At 39.0% G+C, this 21,085-nt stretch overlaps 1 protein-coding gene across 1 annotated transcript in view; it reads right to left on the bottom strand.

The window, feature by feature from the left end:
* Positions 1-1,832: 1,832 nt before the first annotated feature.
* LOC124709138 (chondroitin sulfate synthase 1) overlaps positions 1,833-21,085 on the bottom strand; it is a 310,662-nt gene continuing 291,409 nt past the window's right edge. Inside the window, exons 6-8 of the mRNA XM_047240807.1 lie at positions 18,331-18,488; positions 7,041-7,242; positions 1,833-2,859 (exon numbers count right to left, since the gene is read on the bottom strand). Of these exons, the coding sequence (XP_047096763.1) occupies positions 1,835-2,859; positions 7,041-7,242; positions 18,331-18,488 (1,385 nt within the window). The 3' untranslated portion in view covers positions 1,833-1,834. The remainder of the gene's footprint in view (positions 2,860-7,040; positions 7,243-18,330; positions 18,489-21,085) is intronic.

Here is a 21,085-nt window from a genome sequence, read left to right as displayed (position 1 = left end):
TCACAATGGAAGTCACCTGGCTCACCTTGACAAAAAAAGCTAGACAAGTGAAATCAAATGAGAAAATGATGTTAATCTGTTTTTTTGACATCAAAGGGATCGTACACTCTGAATTTTTCCCTGAAAACCAGACAGTAAACCAACAATTCTATTTGGAGATTATGAAACGGCTTCGCAGAAGTTTGTTGCAAAAATGTTCGGCTTTGTGGTATTCTGGCATGTGGTTCCTGCATCACGACAATGCTCCCGCACACGCGGCTCTCAGCGTTCACCAGTTTTTGGCCTCAACGAAGACGACTACCAGACCCACACGCCCTATTCACCGGATTTAGCACCCGCGGACTTCTTCCTATTCCCGAGGATGAAAAGAGACTTGAGAGGGAAGCGTTTTGCTGATGTGGAAGACGTAAAACGCAATGTCATGAAATTGCGAGCAGGTATCAAAGAGGACAAATTTAAAAGGTGCTTCGAACACTGGAATGAACGTTTGGACAAGTATATTAATGCTAATGGAGACTACTTCGAAGGAGATTAAGGTTGTATTTGAAAACAATAAAGTATATGCTTTCTAGAAAGAAATTCAGGTTATTTTTGGGTCCCCCCTCGTACATTAACCATTCGGTGAGTTGTTACCTTTATTCCTCAAATTATCAAACTGAAATTAATATTGAAACCCCTACATACAATGACTAGACAGTTATTTCTACTAAGTCTTATTAGTAATATCTCTTAATTGCTTAAGGAAGTTTAAAACCATTGCTTCCGGGTGTCTGTACACTGTCAGAACTGATATCATGTATGTTTCAAAGTCTGCTGCTGAAATATAGCGCGCAAACAGCTGTTCAGTGCAATACTCATTTAAATCTATAGACGGGGGTTTATTCCATATTCAATCACATAACCACACTCTGTTTTCTTATATTATGTCTACAGTAATGGGATACTAATGTGTATCGATCTAATTGTGTCTGTTCAGTTTCTGTAAGTTCTGAATGATGTTCTGTTGTGCACAGCACATTTGTAGGAGTACCTGCAGATTTTTCAGTGCCCTGTAATGACATGAGAAACTCATCTTTCTTTTTTAATACACTTTTTACATTTTGATAGAAAATGCCCAAAGCATTGCAATTATTACCATTTGTGCTGACTAAGCTGTCATTTATTGTCTCTCTACTGATTGTTGCAACTGTGCCTACAATTATTCAGGCAGTGATGTCTTTCAAAAAAATTTATACTAAGAAACTGCAGTGAAAATGAACATAACAGAAATTGGGCAGTGTTCTGGTTACATGGAAAGGTTCTGGAAATTAGTCATTTAAGAAACCTCCTACAGAAAACATTCAAATGCAGACCATGCTGTGTGTGATTCAACTCATCAATCTCACCTTGTGTAAGTGTCCTAGTCTGTTCTGTGACTCCTGGAGCTCTGCAGTTACATGTACAACAGAACCCTTCAACCAGGACTTATTGTATCTATCAAAGAATGGCACAATTTTTTACATTGGTGTGAGAAGTATTCCCATCTATATATCTCCTGATGTCAACTTCAGCTGTGTATTGAGGACTGTTCTGCCCCCCACCCCAACCCCACCCCCAATAATCCATTACATTTACTGCAATCCATTAACTGTCCACAGGTTCAGCCATCATAGAATGTTGGCTGAAAATGTTTAAAATGCATTACTGCTCCCATTTACTCACTTTTCTTTTAGTAAATACCACCATAAAACTATCAAATAACAAGACAAGGAAAGGAAACAAAACATACTTACAGGGATTTGTGTGTATTTTGTGCAGGAAATATCTATAAATGCTAATAAAAATAAATTAGCTGTCAGGAAGGTGCATCTTGTTTTCTTTTATTTCTAGCATACTGTACAATATCTGGATGAGAATAAATATATCTTGCAAGTTGGTGTACTCCACCATAGGTATCTGCTCTAGTCTTTTTACACATCTCGAGCTGTGCTTCCTCTAAATTTGGATCACAGTCCACTATGTGGAAAACATGAATTAAGTGAGGATCTACAGCTCGAAATACAGATATGTTTTTTGCTGCTAAGATGAACTTATCAAAGAGGTCCACATCTTCTTTACCCCATCCTCTTATTGATGTATCAAAACCCCCTATTCTTCTTAGATCACTTTTATATACACTTGCTATTCCAAAACCATACTGTCTCCAGTAGCCACTGTCTTCAGTAATTCGAAAATGATTTGGTGAAGACACCAGTCCTTCTTCAGAATAAACGACACTTGGATCAAATTCACTAAACACAATAGGAAAATAAGCTTGTTTTCCTTGGATTGTATTAATTCGTATTCTTTCAAGTGCTGCAGATGTAAATACCATGTCCACATCTATGAAAAATATTAAATCATCATCTTTGCAATGTGCAGTTCCTATTTCTAACGCGATAGCTCGAGCAAAGGTGTCAAGCACAGGGTATATCGTAAGATCAGCATTACTGTATCTTCCCTGAAGTTTCTGCACAAGAGTCACTGTATCATTCAGTCTGTTCTCTTTATCACTAGGAAACAGAATTATTATAAGTGACACAGCTTCTTCATTCATCAGACACACTTCCTCAAACACAGACATAAATCTCTTGAAAGTGTTGAAGCGTCCAGACAATGGCAGTATAAAGTTTATCTTCTTGTCTCTGATACTTTGTGATTTATCTGAAGTCCGAGAGCCAAAGAGGAAGGGAAATGATTCCCCAATTTTGAGAAGTCCATTCTCAAAGGCATCTCTAAATGATTTCTGAAGCCCCTGTAATTCTTCAACAGAAGCTTCATTTTCGTCCTGTAAAAGGCTTTGTACTTCCTCACCATCAACTGTTTCCCTAATTTGAAGACCTGTAGACATTAAAAATATTTGTTAGAAGATATATATGATACACATTTTTGAACTGCTTCTTTAAAAATTTGATAAAACGTTACTGGAAATTTGAAGACTTTACAAAAATGAATTATGTCCTACAGTTTCCATTGGTTGTTCAAATATTAATTTTAGAAAATACAGTAACAAACAATTTTCAAAATAGGTCTATGGAAATTTGATACAAAGGAATAACAATCAAATATGATCTATAAATAATTTCTTTAGTCATCAAATGTGGAGTCATTAACATCTAAAAATAATAAATTAATTTAATGGTCATAATAGAATGCTTTTCAGCTGCTTTTTATAGAACACTGTGCCCTGAAATAGCAAATCAGACATTAAAAGTGTCTTCGAAAACAACTAGCAAAATATTCTACAATTTTTGGAAACTGAGAGCTTATCCAGAACTTACTCTTCAAGACTTTCCTTGGTCTGCCTTCATATCAGTAATTTACATTCTATACAAAGAAGTGGTTTAATTGTTAGTAAGAGGTAAAAGAATAGGCATATTGTTACTTCTCATCACAATCAAAATTATAGCTGTAGGATGGAGAGTATACTCGATAAAGAAAGATTACAGGGGAAAATTTCGCACAGTTTATCACCTGCTGTGAGTGGTGGTGCTGCAAGCGATGCTGGACAGTGAGCAGAAACATAATCCATGGCTGTAGAGGATTCCACCTCATCATGCACCATCTCTGTGACTTAATTTAACCAACAAGGTGGACGTAAAAACGTGAGCCTCAACAGTTTCACGATAGTCAGACTTGGCCCCTGATGACAGTGATGTAGGCATCAAGAGCTTGGGATTTTATCCGAATTTGACTCAGAAAGCTAATCAAGAACTTTTTATTCAAGGGCTCCATCATGCAAGACTTTGTAACCATGTTTAATGCATGTTTCATACATAATACCTATCAGGATTCTAAACAAACTGACTAACCACCATTGTGTCATCAGATCTCACTATTATTATTTCTGGCTTGCACGCCAAAAGCTTCTCTCTCTTTTTCTCTCTCTCTCTCTCTCTCTCTCTCTCTCTCTCTCTCTCTCTCTCTCTCTCTCTCTCACACACACACACACACACAAACACACACACACATATATATATTGCCCTATTTCCTGCCACATATGCTCACTATAGAATGCCCTGTGTCCTGTAGTAAGTTGACTACAGTTTTCTTTTATGCTGTAACTGGTTATTTTTAGCTAGCTTCATGATGGGTCTCTGTATCTATTTGCATATGAAACAACAATAACAACTAATGTCATTTTCTCAAATATTTTGAAATATAATTTAGCGGGCAGGAAAACCTCAGTTGCAGATATAGATAAATGCAAATGGACTAAATACCAGTTTGCTTTACATAAAGGAAATGGGTAGCCAACAGCTGGTTAGTTTCAAGTCTGATGGACCATTTTGCATGATAAATCACAATGGTGTGGAACGAGTCGTTTTACATTCACATTGCAAATTAATTTGTTTATCTAGGAGAATACTGTGATTCACACAGTCAAATGCCTTAGACAGGTCACAGAAAATACCAAATGGCATCATTTTACTATTTTATGCTTATAAAAAGAACATGTAAATGGTGTTCTCAGTAAAGCAACTCTTCTGAATCACAGATTTTGAGTTGCTCTCTGGAAAAACGCCTAGAGTTAGTGATGCATGACATATTTGACATAAGACTGGGCTTATTATTTGGTAGTGATGCATTACATATTTCAGATAAGACTGGGATTATTATATGGGAACAAATCTTTACTATTATATTGAAAATGCAATCAAGACATATGAGAGAACTTGTAATTTTCTTAATTAAATTAATTGCTACCTATGAGTCATCATTTGTAGCCTTTCCATTCAGTTCAGTGGTGATATTGTCCTGCTTTGTGGCCGGCTGTCCTGTCTCTCATTTCACTATATTCCATGTAGCCTTAAAGCTGTTGTCAGGATTATCAATTTCTAACATTATGTGCATATTCCTTGATGGCAACTACTGCAGGATCTCTGTTTGTTCTTGCCATCAGATACACTTCACAAGACCCTTTAACCCCTACAGTAATCCATGGTTTTTTACATGGCTGTTTAATGTCCTTTCTGATTAGCTTATGTGGAAAGCAATTTTTGGATAGATCAGATTTTGTTAGCATTTGGTTTATTATGAATTTCATCACAGGTCATCTCTTGTTAACTGTTCTTAAAAACATTTGTCCTGGAGTCATGAATTATCCTGAGGTGTATCCATACTGTAAGGCACTATGTTATTTATCCTAACTATTTTGCCTCATGATCAGAGAGAGCATTTGTTACTGGGTCAACAGTTTTTTTTCTTGCTTTGAGCTTTACCAAAAAAAAAACATAATCAGTTAGGGTTTTACTGTTTTTACCCACCCATGCTGGAAAGTTGAATGGTGAGATCAAATTGTAGGATCCAAATAAGACTTCTACATCATATTGCCTATCAGAATCCTTTAGAAAATCTGCAGTGAAGTCACCACAAAGATTATTAACTGCTTGATGCTGTCTGACAGATAACACAGTAAGGAATCCAGATTCCTCAAGTTGTTGTTGTTGTTGTTGTTGTTGTTCTTGTGGTCTTTAGTCCAGAGACTGGTTTAATGCAGCTCTCCAAGTCACTCTATCCTGTGCAGGCTGCTTCATCTCCAAGTAACTACTGCAACCTACATCCTTCTGAATCTGCTAAGTGTATTCATAAACAGTTTAAAATATATCAATGGGGATCTATATGCAGTTACAATTAAAAGGGAACTATTTTCAGCATTAATTCCCAAGCACACACTTCTATGCACTGATCACTACAAAATCTACTTGTTTCAGAGTTTTTGAACTTGTGTTCTGTCTTAACATATGTAACAACTCCTCATTTTCCCATACTAGTTATGCATGAGTAAGCTGCTCAAGTTTAATCTTGTATATGAACTTATCTAATCCTATGGTTATTTGGTGCTCAGATAGGAACAGGATGTCTATTTCTTCAGACTTCTCTAAATTTTCCAAACAGACAAGAAGCCCTTCTATCTTATTACTAAGTACTTTAATATTTTAATGAAATAAGCTAACCTTACTTTTCTGAGCATCATTACACATTTTGTGGGGCTCTTCTGTTATTTTGACTTACTTAACAAAAAAAAAAGAAAGGAAAAAAGGAGTCATATCTCTGTGAATGACCTAGATTCAATAAATGAGAAACAATACCAAATGATACAAAAGTTACCTCTTTGTTGGTGACTGATAATGTGACATAGGACAGACAAGTGTACACACACACACACACACACACACACACACACACACACACACACACACACAGCCACTGTTGGCTTTGAGCACAGTGGCAGGTATAGATCTTGGCTGGGGAGAAAGTGCATGTGCAGAAGATCTTTTGGCTAAGCAGGAGGAAGGATAGAAGGGTAGGGGTGGGAATGTGCAGGGGCATGGTGGGGACAGAATCATGGACTGCTAGATTCAGCACTGTGATGGAAAGAAGGGGAAGGGGGAAGCGAAGCAGAGAAATGGAAAGTATGTGTGAGACTGGAGTGGGAGCCAAGGAAGAGGTTAGGAGTACGTAGAGGACTGGAACTTGCAAAGGTTGAGGCCAGGGAGATAACGAATGAAGGCTCTGTTGCAGGGAGACTTCCCACCACTGCATTTCAGAAAACCTGGTGATGATGGACAGCAATCATGTGGCAAGATCTGTATAGTACTCATTGAAATCAATTACACTGTGTTGCTTGGTATGCTTAGCAAACTAGATAGTCCAGCTGTCTCTTGGCCAATGTCTGGTGGTGGTCATGCATATGGACAGAGAGCTTGTTAGTGGCCATGCCCACGTATTGTGCACCATGGTTGCAGCGAAGTTGGTAGAATACATGGCTGCTTTCAGGTCTGGTCCTATGACTGGAGTAGGCAGTTATGTATGAGACAAGTCTTGCATAGGGCAAGGGAAGTAATGATGTTGTAGACTGCAGAAAGTATTTCACAATGTAAGATTATCATAAAATTTAAATGGTCAATTTTAGTTCTGAATATCATTCCTAGTAGTAAACAAATAATATTCCTAACCTTCCAATGTCCAAAAATTTTTTTCTGTAGCAATAATGTGTAATAGTTTTAAAAAATTCAAACCTGTAAATTGTTGCTGGAGATAAACATGCCTTCTCACAGGTACTGTCATTTTACGTCCACGATATTTCTTGTATACCATCAACAAATCAAGAATGTAATCTGCACCATACATGGGATTGACTCTGTGGTAGCCATAAAGAATCTCTCGATACTCTATAACTCTGCCTCGCTGCTTTGAGAACATGTTTATCATATCCATCACCTGAAATATTTGCAATACACATCAGTAAGAAAGTAATAATAAGATAATAGCAGCTTCCTTCAGTGTGATCAAGTACTTTTACTTTCTGATGAGGAAGCAATTCTTGCCCACCGCTGAGTGATATAGCAATTTAATACACACATGCACAAGTACATGTAACCCCCCCCCCCCCCCCCTCAAAAAAAACACACACGCACGCACGCGCACACACACACACACACACACACACACACACACACACACACACACACACACACACACACACACACATTTGTTGGAGAGGCAGTTTTCATCACCAGTGCTTAGTGGTGCTGCTGTAGACAAAGTGAGTAGAGTAATAAAACAAACATTCAGGTTTCTTCTGTTATGCAACACATCACACTCTGTGGAACTGTACCAGGTGAGTTAGTTTTGACAATTTTTGGCCATCTGTTCTGACAAATGTTTTCAGTGATCATATTACTTGCAGAAGTACTTGAAAAGTGACAGTCTGAATCAATGACAATAAGTGCATGCTCACAAATCATTCTCCTTTATTATGTACATTATGTCAGTAGTGTAGGTGAAGTATTTAGTACTATAATCAGGTCCATGAACGATGGCTGTTTGTGCATGTCGAGGCACGGACAGGGATGTCATTCTTGACGATCTCAAGCAACAGTTGTGGTACACGCATGCACGTGCTTTCTGCTTGAAGGAACGGTATATACTGCAAATTATATCCCTTGCTTGCTTATATAGAATTTATCACCATCAGCAAGGCAACTCTCAACAAATAAAATAGAAATTCACTAAACAGCTCTTTATGATCACATTTAATGCTCGCATCCTTGAGCAGTGTGTTGTTTTGGAAATATATTAGTTCTAGTTGCATTTCTGAAGAAACAGTATCTGATACAACTGAAAATGGAATGGTAAACAGCTTTAAATCATTTCGTAAGCATTGCATGCCCTGAAACCTCACCTCAAAACTTTGATGAAGCTGTACAATAATTTGTTGGTAATCATCAAAACTTATTTCTTCAGGCAATTGAAGGGATGAAAAACACTCAAAAAAAGTTTCTTTCCAAATTGCGAAAAATACATCGAGAACTTTGCCTCTGCTAAGCCACCATATTGTGCAGTGATAATGAGTATCATCATAGGCTGCAGGTCATGCAAAAAGCCTCTGAACCATTGGTGGTTGACACCACAGTGCATTACCAAACTTACACACTTCATCATTATGTCAGCACATTTCATACAAAGGGCTTCCTGGTGCACAAAACAGTGTATGCTTGATGCCTGGCTGGCTCCCAACCATTCATGGTGCACCATCTGTTGCCAAAGAACAGAGCCTGTCCCATGGCAAGCACATTTTCTACAGACTCACAGACAACCTCAAATTTGTCATTCCGAATTAATGCCCCTCACAAATATTGCAAGCTGAGCAATGTCTGTGACAGTTTCCAAATTCATGCTTATATTGTGGATCTGATGAGATACCGTTTGCTTCGAGAGGCAAATGCCTTCAAATTTCATACTGTCTACTGGCACTAAGCACTAAACAGAAGTGTGCAGGTGTGACACTAAACAGAAGTGTGCAGGTGTGATTTCACTAGGAGACCCATTGAGAATGGTGTTCCAGTTGTTGCAGTGATGTGTGCAACTTTTGTAGCTTTCTCAAAGCGCTGCATCAGTTGAATCTTCATCAACGTCAGCAATTACAATAGTTGCAGAACACAGACATAATACATGAAAACAATACATATACAGGTTGCAGAGAAGAAGTATGTATTCATTTGTTGTGTGTATTTATTTAGCTTCAGATTTACCTGTTACTTAACTTCACCCTTCAGTGTGACAATGAGTTACTTTATTGCATTACTGTCCAGCTCATCGTACTACGTTGAGTGAAGAGACATGTTGTGCCACCGTATATTATACTTCTGCATAAGGGACATGTTGTGACACCGTATATTATACTTGTGCATCATATTCAGAACTTTATGATAAACAAGACAGTGAGGCACTCCGTCTTTCTCAACAAACTGTTCTTCCCAGCGTGACGAAAATGGCAAAGGGTTGCTTCTAGAACTTATTGTCATCACCACACCAACAGGTGCCGATGCTCCATGGGGCTGACTTGGAACAGCCTGTGCAAGTGGGACACTGAGGTAGAGGGATTGTAGGACCATGCAAATATATTATAGGGTCAGTTCACATCTGAGCAGATCAACAGAGGGGTGGTTTTTGTGTGTGTGTGTGTGTGTGTGTGTGTGTGTGTGTGTGTGTGTGTGTTTGAGATTTTTCTGTTGATCTGCTCATATGTGAACTGACCCTCTAACATATTCCATGGTCCTACAGTACCTCTGACCTGAGTGTCACACAAATAGCAAATACTTCACACTCACTGCTGACATAATGTCCATAATAAAGGAGAAAGTGATCTGGGTGCACATACATATTATAACTGATTAAGCTTGCAAATTTTTTGAGTACTTCTGAAATTAATGTGATCACTGATAACCTTTCTACCAATGGCCAAAAACTGTGTAAACCAACACACCCAGTACAATTCCATGGAGTGTGATGTGTGGAATAACTGAAAAAAACCTGAATGTCTGTTCCACTACTCTTCTCAATTTGTTTACAGCAGCACTACCAAGCACTAGAGATGGAAACTGCCTCTGCAACAAGTATTTGGCTTTTAATTTACATAAGTTTCATACACTTTTGCTGCTTCTTTTTCATCATCAGTATCTTCATAATGCAGACCCATCCTGACACTGAAATGCTGAATTTTGTAGAGAGAAGATTCACATGGTACGATAAGAACTTCATATCCTCTTTCCCACTACTGATCCAATGATGACATTTATGTGCCAGTAAACATCAGACCCACCAACAACAAGCAATATTTGCACTTTAACCCTTGAGTGGGCACGCCGTCTTTTTTTAACACGTACCGGTGTATTGTGTACTCTATACATATGTAAAAAATAACTGTCTTTATGTTACCAAGGTAAACATGTATGAGCAAAATCACAGTTTAATCTTATATTCAAACAATGATAAAATTAACTTGCATTATATGAGGTAAATCACTGTTTAATTAAACAATAACAAAATAAACTTTCATTATATCACTCCGTTGCCACCTAAAAGCCTTCACTCACAGTAATGGCCCCCTCAAAGCATTAAAGAGCGCAGCTGTATCAGATCCCAGCCAACCACTTATTCAGTTCCTTATTATCATTGAGACAACTGCTGCATTGTGAGATTGTGCCATTAACTCAGAATCTGGGTAATTTTCTAGCACCAAGCTCACTGTTTGTTTTACATTACTGCTGCTCACTTGGACATTTAACAGTACAACTTAGTTCTGTATTAGCTGAAGCATTAATGAAGGAATAGGTATGAGTCACAATTGTAAAACAACAATGGAATGGTGAAAGACAATGTTACTTGTGAATGGCACACTTTATGCACATGCACGCCCACTCGGGGGTTGAAATTACAAAGCGACATCATGGCTCCACAATACTTACCTCAAGGGTGCAACATTTCAGTACACATTTAAAAGTGAAAACACTAATTCTACCTTTTGGAACTATTAGTTCCTTCATCAGGGAGTAAACAGAGATTGGTTGGGGAAGATTAGAAAGAAGTGGCAGGTCACTCGTACCCCAGGATAAGAGGGACCTACCTATTGTAAGAATGCAGATACACCATCCCATCATAATTTCTTTTCTCACAATTATTCCACCTAATAAAAAAAAAAGCAGATTCCAGTGTCATCTTAGGCAGCTCTTATACTGACCAATCTCAAAAACAACAAAAGAGGATGATCTTTTGAAACATAATAATGCCCAGGCCTGGAATAGGTGTCAACTTTTCTTTGAAGGTTATGATTATCTAAAATCATATCCTGCCACCACTGAGAGTTACATCCTACCTCTTTCTCTACCCTCCATCCCCAAACCTCCAAAACATACTGATCAGATCTTCTTGATACAAATTGAAGGGGCCTTTCTCTATTAACGGTATATGTTTGTGGCCATCATGTGGATACTGCTCTACCTGCAACAGGTATCAAGATAGTGAAGTGGCCACTAGAATAATAGTCATTCATCATTTCCCATAAAGCTGCATTTACAAGGACTCTGGTGGATACTGAGAGGACTGTGACAAAGGATGACTTAATTGGAGTGCTAAAATTTTGTCATTTTATCCTAATTAGCTTATACATATTTTCTGATAAAAGTAAATCCTGAAATACCCAAACCTTTAAATAAGTGTTGGAGTAGCTGCTTATGAATAGCATATTGTCATCTCAAGGAAAGAGAAATGCCAGATGGGAGGGAGAGGGAGTTCATAAATGAGATCTTCGAGGACTTCACTGTTAACATGTTTGAGAGGGAGTAAATAGACACACAACACTGCTACTGCATCTGAGAAACATGTAGGCAGCAGCTTTAGGCCATAGTTTACTGTGAATGGAAATGGGTAAAGCATAACACAAGTTAGTGATAAACACAGTGACTCTGGCTGTAATCCTTTCACCACTGAGGTCATCATTTCTTTAGAACTACCACACTCTTAGCACAGGCAACCAAGAGGGCTTGTAATATACCTCTTGCACATTGGTTTTGCCTGTACTAGGGTTTTTATTTACTCTATATGGGTCTTGAAAGCACTCAAATTTGAATGAATTAGGATGTCATCTTCAAAGAGGCTTCTCCTTCACCTTTTCTTGTTGTTCTTGTTGGTTTCAGTACTAAAATCTCTATGTCACTATCTCTAGGGAATGGAGTTTCTTTTCTTTTGTACTTCTTTCTTAGTCATGATTTATTGTGGCTATCCTTATGGATACATTATCTATGCTATCTTCTTTTTTTGTGATCATGATCTCAGTTGTTGTTGTTGTGGTCTTCAGTCCTGAGACTGGTTTGATGCAGCTCTCCATGCTACTCTATCCTGTGCAAGCTTTTTCATCTCCCAGTACCTACTGCAACCTACATCCTTCTGAATCTGCTTAGTGTATTCATCTCTTGGTCTCCCTCTACGATTTTTACCCTCCACGCTGCCCTCCAATACTAAATTGGTGATCCCTTCATGCCTCAGAACATGTCCTACCAACCGATCCCTTCTTCTGGTCAAGTTGTGCCAACCGATCCCTTCTTCTGGTCAAGTTGTGCCACAAACTTCTCTTCTCCCCAATCCTATTCAATACTTCCTCATTAGTTATGTGATCTACCCATCTAATCTTCAGCATTCTTCTGTAGCACCACATTTCGAAAGCTTCTATTCTCTTCTTGTCCAAACTGGTTATCGTCCATGTTTCACTTCCATACATGGCTACACTCCATACGAATACTTTCAGAAATGACTTCCTGACACTTAAATCTATACTCGATGTTAACAAATTTCTCTTCTTCAGAAACGCTTTCCTTGCCATTGCCAGCCTACATTTTATATCCTCTCTACTTCGACCATCATCAGTTATTTTGCTCCCCAAATAGCAAAACTCCTTTACTACTTTAAGTGCCTCATTTCCTAATCTAATTCCCTCAGCATCACCCGACTTAATTAGACTACATTCCATTATCCTTGTTTTGCTTTTGTTGATGTTCATCTTATATCCTCCTTTCAAGACACTGTCCATTCCATTCAACTGCTCTTCCAAGTCCTTTGCTGTCTGACAGAATTACAATGTCATCGGCGAACCTCAAAGTTTTCATTTCTTCTCCATGAATTTTAATACCTACTCCGAATTTTTCTTTTGTTTCCTTTACTGCTTGCTCAATATACAGATTGAACAACATCGGGGAGAGGCTACAACCCTGTCTTACTCCCTTCCCAACCACTGCTTCCCTTTCCTGTCCCTCGACTCTTATAACTGCCATCTGGTTTCTGTACAAATTGTAAATAGCCTTTCGCTACCTGTATTTTACCCCTGCCACCTTTAGAATTTGAAAGAGAGTATTCCAGTCAACATTGTCAAAAGCTTTCTCTAAGTCTACAAATGCTAGAAACGTACGTTTGCCTTTCCTTAATCTTTCTTCTAAGATAAGTCGTAAGGTCAGTATTGCCTCACGTTTTCCAGTGTTTCTACGGAATCCAAACTGATCTTCCCCGAGGTTGGCTTCTGCTAGTTTTTCCATTCGTCTGTAAAGAATTCGTGTTAGTATTTTGCAGCTGTGACTTATTAAGCTGATAGTTCGGTAATTTTCACATCTGTCAACACCTGCTTTCTTTGGGATTGGAATTATTATATTCTTCTTGAAGTCTGAGGGTATTTCGCCTGTTTCATACATCTTGCTCACCAGATGGTAGAGTTTTGTCAGGACTGGCTCTCCCACGGCCGTCAGTAGTTCCAATGGAATATTGTCTACTCCGGGGGCCTTGTTTCGACTCAGGTCTTTCAGTGCTCTGTCAAACTCTTCACACAGTATCATATCTCCCATTTCATCTTCATCTACATCCTCTTCCATTTCCATAATATTGTCCTCAAGTACATCGCCCTTGTATAGACCCTCTATATACACCTTCCACCTTTCAGCTTTCCCTTCTTTGCTTAGAACTGGGTTTCCATCTGAGCTCTTGATATTCATACAAGTCGTTCTCTTATCTCCAAAGGTCTCTTTAATTTTCCTGTAGGCGGTATCTATCTTACCCCTAGTGAGATAGGCCTCTACATCCTTACATTTGTCCTCTAGCCATCCCTGCTTAGCCATTTTGCACTTCCTGTCGATCTCATTTTTGAGACGTTTGTATTCCTTTTTGCCTGTTTCACTTACTGCATTTTTATATTTTCTCCTTTCATCAATTAAATTCAATATTTCTTCTGTTACCCAAGGATTTCTACTAGCCCTAGTCTTTTTACCTACTTGATCCTCTGCTGCCTTCACTACTTCATTCCTCAAAGCTACCCATTCTTCTTCTACTGTATTTATTTCCCCCATTCCTGTCAATTGCTCCCTTATGCTCTCCCTGAATTTCTGTACAACCTCTGGTTCTTTTAGTTTATCCAGGTCCCATCTCCTTAATTTCCCACCTTTTTGCAGTTTCTTCAGTTTTAATCTACAGGTCATAACCAATAGATTGTGGTCAGAGTCCACATCTGCCCCTGGAAATGTCTTACAATTTAAAACCTGGTTCCTAAATCTCTGTCTTACCATTATATAATCTATCTGATACCTTTTAGTATCTCCAGGGTTCTTCCATGTATACAACCTTCTTTCATGATTCTTAAACCAAGTGTTAGTTATGATTATGTTGTGCTCTGTGCAAAATTCGACCAGGCGGCTTCCTCTTTCATTTCTGTCCCCCAATCCATATTCACCTACTACGTTTCCTTCTCTCCCTTTTCCTACACTCGAATTCCAGTCACCCATGACTATTAAATTTTCGTCTCCCTTCACAATCTGAATAATTTCTTTTATTTCATCATACATTTCTTCAATTTCTTCATCATCTGCAGAGCTAGTTGGCATATAAACTTGTGCTACTGTAGTAGGCGTGGGCTTCGTATCTATCTTGGCCACAATAATGCGTTCACTATGCTGTTTGTAGTAGCTTACCCGCATTCCTATTTTCCTATTCATTATTAAACCTACTCCTGCATTACCCCTATTTGATTTTGTGTTTATAACCCTGTAGTCACCTGACCAGAAGTCTTGTTCCTCCTGCCACCGAACTTCACTAATTCCCACTATATCTAACTTCAACCTATCCATTTCCCTTTTTAAATTTTCTAACCTACCTGCCCGATTAAGGGATCTGACATTCCACGCTCCGATCCGTAGAACGCCAGTTTTCTTTCTCCTGATAACGACATCCTCTTGAGTATTCCCCACCCGGAGATCCGAATGGGGGACTATTTTACCTCCGGAATATTTTACCCAAGAGGACGCCATCATCATGTAATCATACAGTAAAGCTGCATGCCCTCGGGAAAAATTACGGCTGTAGTTTCCCCTTGCTTTCAGCCGTTTGCAGTACCAGCACAGCAAGGCCGTTTTGGTTATTGTTACAAGGCCAGATCAGTCAATCATCCAGACTGTTGCCCTTGCAACTACTGAAAAGGCTGCTGCCCCTCTTCAGGAACCACACGTTTGTCTGGCCTCTCAACAGATACCCCTCCGTTGTGGTTGCACCTACGGTACGGCTATCTGTATCGCTGAGGCACGCAAGCCTCCCCACCAACGGCAAGGTCCATGGTTCATGGGGGGATGATCTCAGTAGCTGCCTGAATTGGCTTAAATCGCAAGTTATAATTTGTACATTAAGATTGGTTTCAGTTTCCGCATTTGTTGCTTAATTTGTTTTTTCACATTCTTTCTGAAGGCCTACTGCATCAGTGTCTATTATATCCTGGCCTATCATAACAGTTCTACTGGAATTAAGTGGAATGTGCTTGCCAGTTATAACTGGTTCACCCCAAATTTAATTTGCGGATGAACTGTTGTTACCTCAACCAAAAGAGTGGCCATTTCTTAGTCACTTGACTAATTTCATTGTACCAGCCAAAGCTTCTAAGCCTTATTTAAGAATGAAGAGTCTTTATGAAAGTATTCTTCTTCATGATTTATAACTACAAACACATTCTGTCCTGATATAAATGATCTGATACTATTACTTAAGGAAGGATAGTCAGGAGGATTAGGTACCTAAGCTCATGTGTTTGCTGGGTTGTTTTACTCCTGATAGTACAACCCATTGTGCTGAAAGTGTTTTTGTTTGTAAACTGTAAACAATTTTGTTCCCAGGAAAAGCTAGGGATTTATACAGTCCACATAGGAGAAAGTCTCATTTGCCTTGTAAGTCTACGATAACTGTTGTGCAGCAGGTGCCCCAGAGGTTCATGTCAACAGCCATTCACCGTACCACCATCTAAGCACATCTTATGACTTTGGATTTTATATCTATATAAGTTTGCATCATCCTCATAGTCCATGCAGCTAAGGCAAGATCCCCAGTTTTTACAAATCCCAACATTCCACTGTCACAGTGTACTGATCTCTGAAGCACATCTAGAAACTGGTAACACTCACTAGTCCTCAGCTTAAGAATTCCAGATTCATCAAATCAATACCCAAACAAAACTAGCTAAGTTTCCAAAGATGTTCGCAAAGTTCACGACACATGGGGTACATGTGGCTTATTTAATGCTGTTACGTAATGAACAGGTTAAAGTTAATCTCAGATTGGAAACATCAAACAAAAATAAGAAACAGCAACCACTCATCTGTAACTGACTGATGTGAGGTACATAGACACAAATAATATTACAGAAATGTTACTAACTTTCAATTTACTGTTCTTATTTTTTTATAAGTACACACACTCACACAGTCACCCAAACATACCCATCTACAGCTGTGGTGCAGTTACTTGTGTGTGTGTGTGTGTGTGTGTGTGTGTGTGTGAGAGAGAGAGAGAGAGAGAGAGAGAGAGAGAGAGAGAGAGAGAGAGAGAGAGCACTTAACTAGGTTTCAAGCTACTGTTCTTTTCCTTGTGTAGTGTCTTTGTTTTGTTATGTGTGTGTATATGCCAGACATCTGTCAGCTATAGCTGAGTGATCACCTTTCCTTGTTTTTATTTATTTTTTTGCTTCCCGAAATTACTGTTGTTGTTGTACCTTATCCCAGCTTCTGTAGAGATGAGATATTGGTACATTAGTTTATTGCAACAAGTTGGATGCAAAAATACCAGTTCCCCATTAGAATTCCGGGACAACATGAGGATTTACATGATGCAGACACATGGTGAAGCCTGATTGCCACATTGAGAGATATAAGAAAAGTACAACTCTCCATCGCAGTTGGACCTAATACTCATTCACAATGGTTTTGCATTCTCAGTACGTGAATACAGCAAGCAACACGATCTTCAACAACATGCACTAATTAAATTGTTACAATTTTAATGTTTGGATCCAGCAAACAGGTCTCCATGTGAATCAATAAAGTAAGTAAATAAATAAAAGTCAAAAGTAGAATCACTTAAGAAAGTAATTTCACTATAAGAACATCAGATATATTGTACCTTTCACAGAATATTCATATTCTCATATGGATATCATTTCTTACATTTCAGTGTCCATATCTTAACTTTAAACTCCATGTTTATCGATTTGCACATACAACTTACCTTTCACATGTCTGTATAATCTATACTTTTCTCTATTCTACATTAACTGATCATCTTACGCTCTCCATACAATAGAGGGTGTTACAGAAAAAATGGTCAGTATTCATGGACGTGACACTAATGATCATTTGAAACCAAAATGTCTAGTAAACATGGGTTCTAAAATGCATACCATAGAGCTGTAAGCACTCCTCCACTTCCAATTGTGTGAGACAAATCTCTTCTGCTGCAAGCTCTTTGCTTTCCTATTTTGGGAAGAGGTAGTATGAGCCGAAACAACAAAAAATTGTGTAATAAAGATGGGCTCTAAAATGCATAGCTTAAGAGCTATGAGCACTTATTCAGTAGAAGAGATGTGTTCCACAGTAGCAGAGATGAAGAGATGCTCCTAGCTCTTAATGCAAGCATTTTAGAGCCCATTTTTACTAGACTGTTTCACTCTGAATGACTGTTTGTGTCATATCCCTGAATATTGACCATTCTACCTGAGACACCCTGTATAGTCTCCTGCTCTGATCTTATCCAGGTATTTGCTCCCCACTAGCAGTTTGTGCCTTCCCCCAGTATTAGTAATAAATTATGACATGTAGAACCCCACAACCAAAACATATTAGTTTCTCATTTCTGCTTCCCCCCCCCCCCCCCCACGCCCTTTTTTCCCATTCTCCCTTCACCAGCTCCATTTTGCTATGTTATCTCTCCTACTTTTTTCAATGTAAGGCTTCAGTTTCTTTCTAGTAACATTCATTAACACATTCTTATCAATCTCCTCCTCCTTCCTGTTCACACTTTTTAAGATCTATTGCACAATTTGCATTTTTTCAGTATTACCTCAGATATTGCGAAAAACAGGAAAGGAGTCACTCGAATTATTATTTTGTACCAACTGGTTTCTCCATTTTTTACATATATTATTTTGTTACTTAGGCATGTGTCCAAATTATTATTTACCTCTCGTACAACATCCTCCAGGCCTTCCCGTAGTGGAGTTTCAATGCGTCTTCGTGGATTGTTGTTAGTATCTGAATAAATTGATCGGGATATGAAGTCCCACTTCAGAATGTCTTGCTCTCGACGGGGATGAAACTTGTGAAGACTGGGGTTAAGTCCTGTAAATACACAGATTTTCTATGACTGTTAAATGAAGAAAGTAATTTTACACTCAACAACAATAAATTATCGCAACTATGACAGAATTAGTGATTACATGAAGGCATCAACATTCCTTCTTGTCTTTTGCAACCAAGACCTGTTCAGAGTGGCACTCAAAAAATTTTAATGAAAGATCTAATTTGCAATATTACGCTTTTTCTTAGCAGGGCCCCATTTTGGTCTGTCAAGGGCATCGTCATAGGTGGCATTGACGAATTCCACCACATCCTTCTTGATATTGTCTGCCCATCATGTCTTGGGTCTGCCACATGTCCAAATGCATAGCTGTTCTTGCCACTGAGTCTGATTTAGTGCACGAGGTGTCAGTACCATCTTAAATTGCTTTCTCATAGTCAGTCTGAGATCGGTGCAACTCCAAGTTACCGTCGAATGTCGATGTTTGTTGCATGGTCAAATTAGATAAGCCCAGGGGACCATCAGAGCACACACATTTACATCACATGGAGAGCCTGCTCGTGCTTCATCGTCATTGGCCAACACTTCGACCCATAAAGTGCAACTGGGTATACTACAGTTCTATTGAGGCTTAAAGACATAAGACAAGCACACAGGATGCCAGTCACCTGGCACCATTTCATTCAGGCTGTGTTAACATGGGCATGGCCAAGTTACCGTCGAATGTCGATGTTTGTTGCATGGTCAAATTAGATAAGCCCAGGGGACCATCAGAGCACACACATTTACATCACATGGAGAGCCTGCTCGTGCTTCATCGTCATTGGCCAACACTCCGACCCATAAAGTGCGACTGGGTATACTACAGTTCTATTGAGGCTTAAAGACATAAGACAAGCACACAGGATGCCAGTCACCTGGCACCATTTCATTCAGGCTGTGTTAACATGGGCATGGACATCCGGTAACTTTGATGTGAGCAAGCCAAGATATTTGAATTGCTCCACTTTCTTCAGGTCATCTCCACTGACTCTGATGGTCCCATCGGCTTGAATACTACACTCCATGTATTCTGTCTTCTTGACATTCAGTTGCAGGCCGAGTTTGGCAAGTCACTGATTGCATTGCTGCATCTTTCCCTGGAGATCTTCATGCCTGCCAGTAAAACATCATCAGCATATAGGAGTGACCAAGGATGGGGTGACTGTAGGTCTTATGTCTCAGTGTCCATGCAGAGGATAAACAGCAGGAGTGACAGTGCTGAACATTGATGTACTCTGACACTGATAGTAAAAGGAAGTGATGTTCCCAGTGCACTTTGGACATTGCTGAGACATTTTGATACAGCAGTTAGACCCATCAGACATAGGTTTCAGGGACATTTTGAGATCGTAATGCATGCCAAATAAGCTGATGCGGGACATGGCTGAAGGCCTTTTCCAAATCTAGGACTGACATACGAAAATCATTGTTCTTCTCAAGGTGTTTCTCAATAAGTGATCGAGTGGCATGAATGGCATCTGTGGTTACACTTCCTTTGATAAACCCACATTGATTTGGGGTGATAGAAACAACTGTGTGGAGCTTGGAGTCTATAGCATGCTCAAAGATCTTCAAGGCAGCAGTCGAATTGGTTGATACTGCGAGCATTTTGTCACATCACCTTCTCCCTTCCAGATTGGCAATGTGACACTAGTTGTCCAGACTGATGGGACTATATCTTCATCAGTGATTCTGTTGTAATATTACTAATACACTAAAATCAGCATCAAAACAAGAAGCTGATGTAGAAAGGAAAGAAGGAAAAGACATTCCATCAACATAAATATTACTAGAGACTTATGATCTCAGTAAGACAATGATGAGGAAGGAGATATGCGATGGAATTACTGCTGGATCCATCCAGACACTTGCTGGAGGCAGTAAATAGTAGAACAATTGAACCCTGACCGATTCTTACATATTGTGTGTAGCTGCATTCAGGGAAATAGCATAGTACATAAGAAACTAGATTCACGTTAAGAATGCAAAATAGAATCTTGCTGAGAATGAGAAGTACACTTTTACATTAATTCAAAAGCTTGAATTAGAAATCAACAAGTGTTTTCTATAATAGTAACAGGATGAAAGGATATAAAATGTCTGGAAGAAGTGTTCCCTATGCATGATGTGGCAGGGGTAAGCCAGAGCTCCTCTAAGCTGCTTTTATAACATGCCATGAGAGGAAAGTAAGAAATTTTTACTTGTCTCCACCATTTCCCTCACGCTTTCCCTTGTTACATCAGAAAGCCCTTCATATTATTCTGATTTCATAAGGTCACCTTTATCATCAGCTTCAGTGAACAAATAACTTATGGGAATGCATCATTGAGTGATTTCTTTGACGACTGCCAATATTTTAATAGGTGCACACCCTTTCATTTTCAAGGCAAAAATATGATGAGAGGCTGCTGTGTAAGGAAATTTAAAACCTTGGTATGCAGAGCATATGCAGGAATATATCACACACACACACACACACACACACACACACACACACACACACACACACACAAGAGAGAGAGAGAGAGAGAGAGGGGGGGGGGGGGGGGGGTAAGAGTGTAAACACTAATATCACCACACAGCCAAGGATGACCAA

This window comes from Schistocerca piceifrons, chromosome 7, assembly GCF_021461385.2.
Source record: "Schistocerca piceifrons isolate TAMUIC-IGC-003096 chromosome 7, iqSchPice1.1, whole genome shotgun sequence".
Taxonomy (NCBI): domain Eukaryota; kingdom Metazoa; phylum Arthropoda; class Insecta; order Orthoptera; family Acrididae; genus Schistocerca; species Schistocerca piceifrons.
Note: the sequence above shows the minus strand (reverse complement) of the source record. Positions and strands in the feature narration are given on the sequence as shown.